Source organism: Ipomoea triloba, chromosome 3, assembly GCF_003576645.1.
Source record: "Ipomoea triloba cultivar NCNSP0323 chromosome 3, ASM357664v1".
NCBI classification, from domain to species: domain Eukaryota; kingdom Viridiplantae; phylum Streptophyta; class Magnoliopsida; order Solanales; family Convolvulaceae; genus Ipomoea; species Ipomoea triloba.
In genome coordinates, this window is record NC_044918.1 from 6,376,838 (window position 1) to 6,391,228 (window position 14,391).

The following is a 14,391-nucleotide window of genomic DNA, read 5'->3' on the forward strand; positions in this document are numbered from 1 at the left end:
TATAATTTAATTAAATCAAAATTATTAAAAATAATGTGTCCACATTACAAAATAAATTATGTTTTCCTTAATAATTAATAATTAATTAAAAAAAATAAGAAGAGGAAAACATATAAAATATGTCATACAATATCTTAAATAATGTAAATTAATATAAAATTTAATAATTACTTCGAAATCAAATACATAAAATATTGCAGGAAACATTGACGAGATTTTACTTTTCGACTCACCTGAGAAGTTTACTAGAAAAATTTACCTTTCGGTCCAATATTTTTCCTAAATTTTACACTCTTTGGGTGTCTACGCTTGAAAAAAAAAATATTATTTTCAATCGTAAAAGTAATATTTAATGTGATACATAGTGATTGATTGTCTATGAACATAAAAAAAAAAATAGAAGTATATGAGTATTTATGAAATTTACGGAACTTATTGTAAAACTTCATAAGAATAGATTGTATATTTAGAGAGGAAAAGTCTATAAAGAAAGTTAAAAATTTTGAGGTTGGATTGCGCGATTTTAACTATTTATATTTGTAAGAAAAAAATGTATAGAAATTCTAATTTTATAGAGTCTAAAAATGAAAATAAACAAAAACGAAATAAATAAAATAGTTTTTCCCAAAATGGTCCCTTGACTATTCTCAAAATGGTCCCTCAACTATTTCTCAATGTTTATTAGGCTAACAATAGGTAAATGGACGAAAATACCCTCCATTTTGACACTGATTTGACGGAATATGTAACGGAGGACCAAATTGGGTGAGTTTTTGAAAGCCGAGGGACCACATTAGGTGCAATTGAAAGTCGAAATGCAAAATTGAGAATGAGCAATAGTCGAGGGACCATTTTGGGAAAAAACTCTATTAGAATGAAAAATTATATAATATTGTAGTAAAATTTTTACATGTCAATCATCTATATTTACATAACATTAAAATTAATTATACTTTCCTTTTGAAAAATCTTCCATATTATGTTTATCCTCCACTATATAATGATGAGAAATGACTCTTCTCTCACAACGTACCAATATCTGTGCTCTCACTATTAGTTAGAGATCTATAATCTGTAATTCTACGAAGTCGAAGATCGAACTTTAACACGCGTAGAATTGTTATGGTATGCGGTATGATTTAATTTTTAGTTGATTCATTCTGCATGTTGGAGATCCTTATGGTGTAGTCTGCATTCCATAGAGTATTTTGTAGTACTGTGATTTAGTTTGATTTTAACAGCTCAATATGCTTTAATTTTTGCTGATAAGGTTTCAAGTAGCTAGGCCAATTTTGCCATGGGCGTATCACGTATGTAAAATTACAATTTTCAGAGTGATTGTAGTGAACAATCAAATGTTTTCTATAATTATATATTTTAATCACATTACTTTGATTGGTAATTTCTAATGGAAAAACATTGTATTGTAACTTTGTATTACAAGATTTTGAATGATAGTACCTTATTTAACTATCCATCTTTTTAGTTGTACTGTGCAAAATAACTAGCAATCTACGGATGCTCATCTATATATTGTAGAATTTGCAATCTTGATCTTCCCCATTTACGGATGCTTATGTAATTTGGTAAAAATGGTGGTTAATATACTTGAATAAATCCTCAATTATTCATTCCAATTGTTTGTTTTACCATTCCAATTCTTCATTTTATAAAAAATGGTGCATTGGAAGCTAAACATGTGTCATTGTATCATTGATTGTTGATTCCAATTATTATTAATCTTTATCATTAATTGCACAATACTAATTCACACTTATTAGTTAAAAATGGTGATTACTATACTTGAATAAATGAAATAATAATCCTCGATTTAAAATCTATTATGTTAATATAATAATAATAATAATAATAATAATAATAATAATAATAATAATAATAAAAATGATGGTTACTATACTTGAATAAATCCTCAATTATTCATTCCAATTGTTCGTTTTACCATTCCAATTCTTCATTTTATAAAAAATGGTGCATTGGAAGCTAAACATGTGTCATTGTATCATTGATTGTTGATTCCAATTATTATTAATCTTTATCATTAATTGCACAATACTAATTCACACTTATTAGTTAAAAATGGTGATTACTATACTTGAATAAATGAAATAATAATATTAAATTTTGTAGCCTCGATTTAAAATCTATTATGTTAATATAATAATAATAATAATAATAATAATAATAATAATATAATACTCCGTAGTAATAATAATCTAAAATTCTTAATATAATTTTCCTAATAATAATAATAATATAATAATAATAATCCATAACTCTTAATATAAGTTTGTAACTAAATTTTCCTATTAAATCTGTTTATAAAGGTAATTATAAATATAGAATTGAGAAATTCCTATGATATTTTATTTAATTGATATTATTCATAATATATTTTATCTAAAAGGCTTCCTTCCTTTTTTATAACATTGTTCCATATGTTAATCCGTTTAATATGCTAATCTATATAGGTAATTACCATATACTATTTACCATCTAAATAATCCGTGGTAATTACACTATATTTAACATCTAAATTTATTATGGTCATTAAACATAGAGATTTCATTCTTACGATAATTTTATATATTTTTACTTCAGATAATGTCAATTACCCGTGCATTTCATTTGATTACTTTTGAATAAAATCTTAAAAATTATGACAACTAATGAATTAATATTGTTGTTCGTAATATAAATTTTATCAAATCAGTTAACGAAATTGATAATACACATATTACATCCATAATTAGAGGAGATTAACAAAATTATGATAATTATTTCAATTCACGTATTATTATGCTAATTCACATATTATTACGTCCATACAATTATGTAAATTATTTCAATTCACAGATTATTACACATATAAAATTATGCTAATGGTTACTTTGGAATAAAATCTTAATAATTATGGTCATTGAAAAATTAGTTCAAACATTATACTTTTATTAAACGGTTTTTTATACTTGCCGTAATTTTATCTAATCAATTAAAGAAATTAATGGTACACATATTATGGACATAATTAAAGAAAATTAAACATACACATATATATTACGGATAAAATTAAAGAAAATTAAACATACACATATTACGTCCATAATTAAACGAAATTAAAATATACATTATTTTTAATTATAATATATACTCCTTAATTACCATACTTATTCATAATACATGGACGTCATAATTAGCATAATATTAATCTATACTATATATAAAAACATAAGAATAGTAAAGGCATATTTTAAATTTTAAACAATAGTAAAGGTAAATTAAAAATAGAATGAAAATATTTCAATAATAATATTCTACATCATTAATTAAAAATAGAACAGAAATTATGTAAAAATACCAGTGGATCTATTATTCTAATTGACTAATTAACTGAAAATTAAAAAAAAAAACCGACTAAAAATGAATCTGATGTTACTAATTGATTGAATATATAAAAGGAAATGAATATTAATAATTGACTGTAAATAAAAAAATATCCATAATTAACTAAAATGAAAAAGGAAATGGTCATATCATTGCAATTTAATTAAAAAAGGAAAACATTCTACATCATAAATAATAAAGGCATATTATAAACAATATTAAAGATAAATTAAAAAAGGAACGGAAATTAAAAATGAAACGGAAATATTTCAATAATAATATTCTACATCATCAATTAAAAATGGAACGAAAATTAGGTAAATATTACTACGTAATTCTTTTCATTTTTCCTAGATAAGGTTGCCTGATATTAATTTACACATAACAATCGGCACTAATAATTAAAAAAAAATTAAAAAAAATAGAAGAACTGCCGGAGACGTCTGTTTTTTTTTTTTAAATTTTATTATTATTATTATTATTATTTAATTATTTTAATTAAAATTATTTAAAAAGTTTATTTTAAAATTAGTAACCACCATGTCATCACAATTGTAGGTAAACAGGTCAATTTGGACTTTTTTTTTTTGAAAACATGTCAATTTGTACTTAATTGCATGAGTTTATATAGTTCAGGAATCCAATTGCATTCTTTTTGAGTTCGATGGTCTAATTGCACTTTTGTGTGTAGTTCAGTGGTTTATTTGACCATTATTCCGAGAAAAATGATATTACTAATTGATTTAAAATATAAAAAGATCGTAATCTATATTCTATACTATATATAAAAATAAAATCCTCCTATTTCATTCCCCGCCTAAACTTTTGTAGTCAATTAATGAAATATTTTATTGGTCAAATAATTAATAAAGCTTATTTGTTAAGAAAATGTAAAATAGAAATTAACTAATATCTATAAATTGATAATATGTATACTCACGTATCAACACTATTAATAAAATTAAAATCATTTATCGGGAAAAGAAAAGGATATTACTAATTGACTGAAAATTATTTAAAAACTTTAATAGTTAATTATACTTTCCTTTTGAAAACTCTAAGTTATTTAAACTTTAAAAAAATTAATTGAACATGGGTTGTTAGATTTTTATAATAATCAAAATTAATTCATTCAAATATGAAGGAGGAAGATAAAACTAAATGCAATATGGGGAAAATGAATATGCTTAAAGTATAAAAGTATAATTACACATATATTAGTGTAATTGACTAATAATAATTGCCTAATAATTATTATGATAATTAAGTTAAGCATTGATCGTTGAATTTATTTTTATAATAATTACAATTAATTTATTTCTCATTTTCTCATATTTATTTTAGTAATAATATAATTATATAAGTCATAATATAATTATATAAGTCATATTACTTATAGATCTTTTTAAGATAATTTTAGACAAACAAGTCATATATTATTCAATTAATTGAGTAATATTTTTGTACTAATCTTATAATCAAATAAATGTACACGTTCAATATTAGAATTTTTTATAATTTCATCTTTATTTTTATTATCTCAATATATAATAAAAAAAAATTATCCACGCCCGGGTAATTGGACAATTATTTGTTCTAATTCAAAGGAAAACATCATAAAACATAATCGATCCAATCAATTTCATCAATTGCGCTATATAATATTCGATGTTATAATATATATAATTGTATATTGATCCAAATATTCTTTAAATATTATAACAAATTCATTCCGTGCAACACGGGCGAAAATACTAGTTTGTTTTAAAAAAAATTAATTTAACCATTTTTATTGCATTGAATTTTTCAAATGGACTAAGTTCAATTTAAAATGATTGGAAAACTCATACATGAGTTTTTTCTAAAAACAAACAATTGTGTGTTCAAGTTTTCTCAAATGACATTTACCACAATACCCACGAAGGTTTGGATGAGATGGTGTGGGTCTCTTTCTACTAAATTAGATAAAGTGCTCTGTCGAAATTTGAGATCTTATCCAGCATGAACATGATTAGTCTTAATATATAAAGTCCTAGTGTACCTTGAATGAGGAAACTTAATTGTGGTTTGACAAAAGCACGATATTTCCTTCTCTTAGTTTAAATACTAAATTTTTGTGTTGTTGAGAGTTGACCTTGTAATTCTGTGATTACAAAATTATTATACGGAATAAAGGTCAAATATGCCACTGAACTACACACCAAACGGCAATTAGGCCATTTATTAGATTGGGCGTCCCTCTTATGTGATAAATAGCTCATGTTTGGAACAAGCATTGTATTCACTATATTTTTGTTGGACCTCCTCTCGTCTTGAGCCCTTATTATTATTATTATTATTATTACTATTATTGTTACTAGTTTGTCTTATGTGCGATGCGCAAAAAATAGGTGCCCAATATTAATATTTTATATTAAAAATTTAAATTTATTTAGATTTTAGATATTTAAATTATTGTAAATAATAATAATATTGTAAAATATTTTTATAAATTTTATATTTATATTTTAAGAAATAACTCCAATATATAATGTGCATAATAATAATAATAATAATAATTATTATTATTATTATCGAAGAAAATAAGAAAATATATAGTGGATGCATGTGCATGGTAACAATAGTGAAAAATATAACGGAAGTTATAACGGTAGAGGTATGTTTGTCTAATATATTGTAAAGTACAACTTTTATAGCATAATGTACAAAAAAAAAACTTAACGGAAAAAAACGAACATAAATGAAGGGTATAACTTTTATTCACAAGTAATAGTGAAAAAATTATTTCATGTTTTCAAAATGGAAAATTGTGCTAATAAACATTGTTTTATGTCTTCTGATCTCAAGTTTTTCAAATTTCCAGAAAACTGGAAAAAATTTCCAGTTAGGAAACCGTCCCCAAATTTCCCCTTTTTGGTTTCCTTCTCCGTATTATATATATATATATATATATATATATATGTTATTAAGATTATGGTGGTGACTTGGCCAGCCAGTGAGGAGAAGCAGTAAGTGGCGAAACCCTTTTTTTTTTTTTTTTTTTTTAATATTTTCATACTCTATTCGGCCGGTAGAGAGAAAAGAGCTTTGTCACATTTTTGGGTGATTTTCATCAAATATTTTAGAGGTCAACTTGTTTGTTCTGGACGTCTTTGGGATATTCTCATAATATTTGTATTGTTTTCATCTTGTTCGTAGTGATTGAATATTTTAAATACAAGTTAGTATTCTTTTTTAGGTCTGTGAAACATAATAGAAGTGTTTGTCATGATTTTTGGATGTTTGGCTCATGTGGTAGTTTGAAACTTTGTATTCAAGATTTGTTATAGTGAAATATTGTTCGTGGTGGTCCTGTGATTTTTTTCCGTAGTTTTGGAGTTTTCACGTAAATCGTGTGTCCCTCGTTGATATTTATTTTGGACTATTGTGTACTATCTCGTATTTTGTGCACTGTATCGAGTATGTGATTTTCATTGTCACATGAATTGCGATTTTTCCCAACACCATCGAACTCAACTACACAAATTCCTGCAATTTAACCCAAAATGACATGATGTGCCGGTTACCAATTTTAAAAATACAATTTTAAAATATTTTAAAAATAAAATAATTAATTTAAATTATTTATTTTAAAAAAAAAACACAACTTCCGGCCGTAGACGCTTCCTCTCATGGCCAGCCCGCTTCGTCTTCGGCCATGGAGACAATTCGTCTTTGCCGGAAGTTTTTTGTTTTTAGTTTAATTAATTATTTTATTTAAAATATTATTTTAAAAATCAGTAAGTGGTACATCTTAAATTGCATGACTTTGTGTTGTTCAGAGATCTAATTGTATTTTTTTTGAGTTTGATGACCTAATTGTATTTTGATGTGCAATTTAAAGACTTATTTGATCCTTATTTCTTAATAAATATCGTGATCAAATTTGGATGCGTTGTTACGTAGGGATGGAGTTAGAAAAGAAAAGAAAAAAAAAAGTAACATTTGAGAAAAAGGCAAAAACTTGTGTGAGACCGTCTCACCGTGAGACGAGTCGGATCGGGTCAAGATGAAAATGTAATACTTATACGTACAAATGTCATACTTATATGCTCAAATGTAATACTAATCAGGAATAAAAATTTTCCTACTTATAAGGATAAATGTAATACTTTTACGAGAAAATACAATACTTTTACATTTTGATTAAAAAGTGTTACATTTTCCCTCAAAAGTATTATATTTTCTCTTATAAGTAAGGGACACATGTCAACATTACTTATTATGAAAAATGTAATATTTTTTCTCTTAAAAGTAACAAAAATTGTATTCTTGATTAGTATTATATTTGAGCATATAAGTATGACATTTACACATAAAAGTATAATATTTGCATGGTGATTCGACCCGACCCGATCCGTCTCACGAATAAGGATCCGTGAGACGGTCTCACACACAATTGTGAGCTTTGAGAAAAATATTCACCACTGGAAATCCGATTACAGCGCCCAACTCAAGCAATGGGCCGAATCGAAATTCTCGACACATTGCTATGAGTCTATGACCATTTTGACCAAAACCCTCCTTTTGCTCCGCGGCTCCGCCTAGCTTGCTCAGTTGCTCGTGCTCGCTTTTACAGTTAGCTCCTCCCCGCAACGACGTAGCCGCCGCTGCTTCCAGGTTCGCTATTACTGCCCTACAAAAGTTTATCCATTCACCGCTTGCCAATTCCAGATTGCTGCACGCAGTTCTCTCTCTTCTTCTTCTTCTTCTTCTTCTTCTATTTTTTATTTTTTATTTTGGATTTTAAAGTTTTTTTTGGTGGGAAGATAGTAATCTGGTAAAATTATGGAAAATTGAGTTTCAGTTCAATCATATTCGTCTTTGTTGAGGTTCGGTTACTTAAGCTCAGCGGTTCACTTGACTGATTTTTTTTATTTTTTATTTTTTCATTACCTGCAGGCGTGAATAGTAGGAGCAGAAGAAAAATGATAAAAAGGCGATTTTACAAGCTTGAACATGGTGATAGAGATGCTCCTTCCGAGTCTTCTTCATCTTCCTCTGACTCTGAAGCAGAGGCAGAAGGAATGGAAGAAGAAGAAGAAGAAGAATTAGAATATGATGACGAAGAAGACGAAGAACAGGAAATTCACTCAGAAGAAGAATATGATGATGATCACAAAGATAATGATGCCGTCACTGAAATGAGAAAGAAAAATGTGTCTGTTTCATCACCATCCGGTAATTTTTTATTGACTGATTCTATCTGTTCATATTGCACTCTTTATTCCTCTTCCTCTGGTAACATTGATTTAGGGGTTGGTAGTTAAATTTATATTAAGGGAGAAATCCTAGGGTACACAAGCAATGGCCTTTTTCTCTAGTTGGCATTTCATCTCCGTATTTAAAACATAACTTCCATTGTAGTAACTGAGTTGGATTAATTTGTCCATGTTATTTTCTCAGCAGACTTGTTAGTGGCTTTGGATTCTCATCTTCTTTGTATTTATCTACCCCTATGATCCAGGATATGAGAGTGAAGATAGCTCTGAAAATGAAGTTAAGGATGACAAATCAGGTTGGATTTAGTCATTCACTTACAGTTCTAATCATTGTTTTCTTTTCCCTTTTGGATAAGATTAGTGCACTTTGGGTGCTTTTGATTGGGGATTCTTCAATTTACTTCTTTAGTGTTCACTCACAATTCTAATCATTGTTTTCTTGATATATTGCTCTTGGCTATTGCAGACTTCTTTACATTTTAATTATAACTAATGGGTAGATTAGTGATTGTGTTGATCTCTGCATCTGTATAGTTTGGCTTCTTTAATATGCACTGTTAATTGGCTGGGCAGGTTTCCCGCTTATGCTAGATCTAGTTGTCCACTATATATTAGCTATAGCCTCTATAAGTAAATGGAGGAAGAGGGGCAATATCTGTCATTTAAAACTAGAGGTGCCAAAAAGTATTAGTAAAATTTACCATAGTTTAGGTAAACTTAATAGAGTTACAAATATTTAGATACTTTGACTTGCATAGCGAAATAGTTGGGTAGCCTAAAAGAGTTAAATGTAGTCTTTTAATATCACTTGAAAAAAACACTTGTGTTTGTGCCTTTGTGGCATTAGTACCAAGTAAATTTTACAATTTGCCATAGTTATTTTGGTATAGAGTATATAATTTTCTCCACGTGTGTTGCTATAATAACTAATCCCAGAGTTTTATCTTCTTTGCATTGCAGATAATTCCAGTGCTTAGTCTATATTCCAAAATTTCAATTATTCTGATTCTTTGGCATTGTTACTTTTGGCAGGGCTGCTGACAAGTGATGATGACATTGGAACTGAAATTGACCAAAAAAGGATTAGTCAAACTATGCCTGAAGAGCGTGATATCCTTTGTGGAAATTCAGATTACATCTTGAAATGTAAATCTGTTTTCAAGTGCCGGATATGTCCTAGAGTAGTATGCTTGTCAGATGAAACCTTGCGTACTCACCTTAACTCCAAAGTAAGCTTTAATTTTGCAAATTTTAATTTTCCAAGTCAAATCAATTGATTGCATAAAGATCAGCAATACTTCTGATAGCTTAATTATATTTTATATGAATTCTCATAATTATACTCCTCATTAGCTGCTGCTATTTTTTTCCAAATGCTTAAAGATACTGACATGATGCAGAGAACATTTGACCCTGATACATACATACATGTGTGCCTGTGTTACTATATACTCTGTATTTTATATATATATATATATATATATATATATATATATATATATGTCCCCTAGACTACTTGACTGATTAATAAAGGGCACATTACTTAATGCTAGAGACATGCCAGATCTGAGAAATTGCTAAAAGAAGGTAGGCTAAAGCTTATGCTCGATGACCGTGGGAAGATTGATGTAGAGGAGGAGCATTCTCCAAAGAGAGAGGTTTATCCATCTTTGTACCATGGAACTCAATGAAATCAGTTTATACAGTTGGTATGCCTTATAAATTAACTATTCCTATCTGTATACTAATGTCAGCAAAACAAAACTGAGACGACAAGAGCCAAAGGATTCAAGAAGCAGAGGCTGGGGAAGGGATCAAAGAAGGTTATGCTTTGCAACTCTGCCAGATATTTCTGTTATGTCTGTTGCTATTGAGTTGATGACTAGATGTCTCATTTCTATAAAATGAACTGCAGGAAAATGAACAATATGCAGGCACACAAACTGAACGACATAGGAAAAAGAACCAAGCCAAGAGGAGACGGAAAGATGACAGATAAAAAGTGTGATTAGCTCTCACTTTTTATGCTGTGGCCAAGTAAAATGGATTTTGTGTTTTCCAAAATTAAAGGAAGAGTAATATGTTGAAATATATTTAATTGAGAGTAGTATTATGTGATTTTGGGTCAAATCGATTTTGTCAGTGGACATGTTGAGATGAACTTTAGATGGGAGACTAGGATTAATTTTAATGTGACAGAAATTCTTCATACCATCTGATTTTCTTTTCTTTTTCTTATCAATGGGGAATTCTTCACCATGAAATGTTCAGTCGGACCTGATTTTTTTTTTTTTTAAATGAAATTAAACATACGGAGGATTCAACACACCATCTATCACTGTAATACGTGGTACGTGAGGTAACTTAAGTAATTGATTAATTACCTCAAGTAATTGATTAGATAACTCAAGTAATTGATTAATTAACATTAGTGGTGGTGAGAACTTTGTGCATAAAAGGTGACAAAAGTTTGAAATCATTTAGGCAATTTAAATTTACTTCCTTCATAAGCCTTGAAGTTAGTTCATGGAGTACTGAAATCATAAAACCTAGGATATTAAAAAAAATGGTACATGCACCTGATCCGATTAATGAATTCTAGCCACTTACAAACGAAACAAAAGATTTAGTTCAAGATGCTTTAGCACACCATTATCTTAATGCAATAAACACAGTAAGATTAGTGTGAGAGACAACAAAGTTGAACGGCAATTCTACAAGATGATGAACAGCTACAGATCCTCAAACTGAGATGTAAGAAAAGAAGATGGTTAATGTCCCTCTCCATCATTTTTGTGGTTTTCAGTCAAACAAGGCAGCTCTTCTTCATTTCCTTCTGCTCCAGTCACGTGATCAGGTGGAGGGGTTTGTTCACTGCTTTCATTATTTTCAGGGTGAAAGTTAATGGGGAACTTTGTTACTCTAGGCTTATCCGATAGTATGTTTCTTTGAACCTTGTCAATTAATACCTTCTGCGGCGGTTCTTCTCTCAGCTGCTCATCGTCGTAATCATTGTTCACATAGTACCCCACTCGTACAAATTCCTGGTTCAAATATGAGCAGGTCAACAGGAGGACAGTCACACCGATTATATCTTCTTCCCGGATTTTTGAGGGATCGGGGGGGTCTGCCTACACAGGTAGAAAAGATAATTTTTGTCAAATCCAGTAACTGTAAAAGATGGTAGCCTTACAAGTGATTTGTGAAAGGCAAAAGGTCATACTTGCAAGACAAAACGGTAGTTTCCAATATTAACTGGCCCAACAAGGACACTTTCAAGAAGTTGATCATAAGTTTCATCCTCAGCGGATCCAACATAGATAAGTTTCCATTCCAAATCTGCATAGCAGGTATTCAAAGATGCTCAGTTGCTTAAACACAAGGTTCCAACAGCGCATGCTCTAGTCAAGGGGAAATGAACAGAAATGTGAAATGGTTGGAGAATGTTCATGTTTTTGTTCAAAGGGTAAAATCCATTACATTTACATTTTGAATGACAAAGGATAAAACTTCCGCCTTTTGCAGCGATAGCAAGATCCAATCTCGCATTCTGCATTGTAAGATCTAATCTTACATCAGCAGCAAACGTAGAATTTCCCCTTCCACATAGCTGAACCACCATAATCAAGTGCAGCAGCAGGGAAAGGTTCAGAAGAAATGCAATGTGGATATGTGCAAGAAATAAGCTGGATTAGCAGATTCATCAAACGGATAATGCTCATTTAAAATGATACAATTGCATTTAAATTATTCTCTGTTCTAGTACAGGAATATAAAAGAAAATCTTGGCAAAACTAATTAATACTGTCAGATGTCCTCTCTAATAAGCAAACTATAACCTCAGGCTTTTCAATCGATCCAAACAAACATGGCCATATCAAGACTAAACGGCTCCCTGCAGTGTTTTGATGTGTTCTGAATGTTTACATTCTAGTAAAATCACATTCCCCTTGAAAATGAACAAATCAACGCAACCTTTAGACAGAGAAACAGCAATTTGGACATCCGAAACCCTAATAAAACCACAGCAGGTCGGATAAATGCAACTCAATCGTGACAGATTAACAATCATTTCGGGACCAAGTCAGTTCAATTTCTCCAGTTATCAGCAAGCTCATGAAAACCAGGACGAAAAAACAAAAGGAACTACAATTCCTATAAACCTAGCTGCACCGAGTCATATTCCCTCGCACCCGATGTTGAATGCATAACAAAGCAACATCAACAGAAATTACACAAGTAGAAGCAAAAAAGGATGAATTCAGACATGAAAGCATAGAGAGGGAAAGGCGAGGTACCGTCTTTGAGAGGAGCGACGCACTCGTAGGAGATTTCAAACTGGAAAGGGGACAAAAACGGCGCCGGATTGTCCAACACAGAAACGTTCGTGAGGTTCACTGCGCTCATTGTATTGAAGCAACTACTGGCGAAAAGCTCTATGTGTTGTCGGATTCCTTAGTCTGAGATTTCTGGAAGACGATTAGGGATTCAGAAAACTTCATGGAATCCTTCAAAATGCTACGGAGGGTTGCTAAGGAACGGTCAGCAGGAGAAAAATATTTGAACAAGAAGACGACGATGAGTGTGGGAAGAGCTCGGTGCAGGAACCGAATGAATTTCGGTTGGCTTTGCTATTTATAGTGTTTACCGGGACGCATGGTGGTTACGGGCTATCGCCGGTTGTTGCTTTGGCGGGAGTCAGTTTTAGTTTTTACTATGGGCCTTATTGGGCTCATTTTCTTTACCATGGGCCCAAATTGAATGTATTGGTGGTAATCTAGAAAACTGCTAACCAACTATATTTTTTTATTTTTTATTTTTTAATATACAATGAAGAATCAATTTTGAGATTTTCTTTTCTAAATTACACCTATATCACTAGTCTACAAGAAAACGAGACATCAAAATGCAACAAGAAACTACACAAAAATAGGTTAAGTCACACCCACAATATCAACAAAAAGTAACGACTTTAAAGTCTCGAGAAATTCTTGTAAACTTGCGACTCAAAATGGGAGGGGCCATTATAATTAGCGAACTAACTGGTGCACACATTTGTTTCTTGATGAATATGTTTTCAAGAACAACCTTATCTCAATTCATAGTTCATAATCTCTTATTTTGTTTTTAGTAGGTCAAATTTTAGATCTCTTAGTATTATCAATAAACTTCACATTTTATACCATAGTATAAAAATTATTCTCTAACTCCACTCAATGAAAATCATTATCCCAACATAATAAGACCATGTAATATATAAAGTTTTACTTTGAGGCTTGAAACAAATCCACATTGTAAGCAAAGCCACAAATCCACCCCCAAGGCAAGTTACTACAATATGAAGAAATCTCCCTTTTTCCTTCTAACTTCGAAAGTTGTGGTTATCCTCAAAAAAGCAACCATTTTAATATGACATAATACTTTGTTTTTTTCTTTTCTTTTTCTTTTTAAATAAATTGCTAGATGGATTGCAAGCTTGCATTAAATGTAAGTTTAAGCTCGATAAAATTTAAATTTTCTATGCAAAATGTGACACAGTATGGTCCAACTCTCAATCTCCATCACTTGCCTTCTTTAGTACCACATACCAACACAAACCTCTTCTCCGTCAGCTATTTTTGTCTCTTAGCACTCCCCTGAGAGAACTATCTTTTCTTTTATTTCTCATTTATCCAATCGGTAGAAGTATGTACATACTCACAAAGATTCCTAGTATACAACCAATTAA

The 14,391-nt window shown here is 29.9% G+C and overlaps 2 protein-coding genes across 4 annotated transcripts; one reads left to right on the forward strand and one right to left on the reverse strand.

The window, feature by feature from the left end:
- Positions 1 to 7,915: 7,915 nt before the first annotated feature.
- LOC116012498 (troponin T, cardiac muscle-like) lies at positions 7,916 to 10,901 on the forward strand. 2 transcript variants are annotated; one of them, XM_031252043.1, is made up of 7 exons: positions 7,916 to 8,061; positions 8,344 to 8,622; positions 8,909 to 8,959; positions 9,696 to 9,892; positions 10,217 to 10,321; positions 10,418 to 10,486; positions 10,579 to 10,901. In XM_031252043.1, exons 2-7 carry the CDS (start codon positions 8,370 to 8,372, stop codon positions 10,660 to 10,662), a joined length of 759 nt encoding a protein of 252 aa, XP_031107903.1. In that variant the 5' UTR covers positions 7,916 to 8,061; positions 8,344 to 8,369; the 3' UTR covers positions 10,663 to 10,901. The 2 variants fall into 2 exon arrangements, with proteins under 2 accessions (XP_031107903.1, XP_031107904.1); XM_031252044.1 differs by lacking the exon at positions 7,916 to 8,061 and adding an exon at positions 8,110 to 8,128.
- A 294-nt stretch (positions 10,902 to 11,195) lies between these two features.
- On the reverse strand, positions 11,196 to 13,259 carry LOC116012478 (histone chaperone ASF1B-like). Of its 2 annotated transcripts, XM_031252019.1 has the most exons (4): positions 12,962 to 13,065; positions 12,144 to 12,273; positions 11,887 to 12,002; positions 11,196 to 11,794 (listed from the first exon to the last, which is right to left on the reverse strand). In XM_031252019.1, exons 2-4 carry the CDS (start codon positions 12,217 to 12,219, stop codon positions 11,435 to 11,437), a joined length of 552 nt encoding a protein of 183 aa, XP_031107879.1. In that variant the 5' UTR covers positions 12,220 to 12,273; positions 12,962 to 13,065; the 3' UTR covers positions 11,196 to 11,434. The 2 variants fall into 2 exon arrangements, with proteins under 2 accessions (XP_031107879.1, XP_031107878.1); XM_031252018.1 differs by lacking the exon at positions 12,144 to 12,273 and having other exon boundaries at positions 12,962 to 13,259.
- Between the last annotated feature and the right edge of the window lie 1,132 nt (positions 13,260 to 14,391).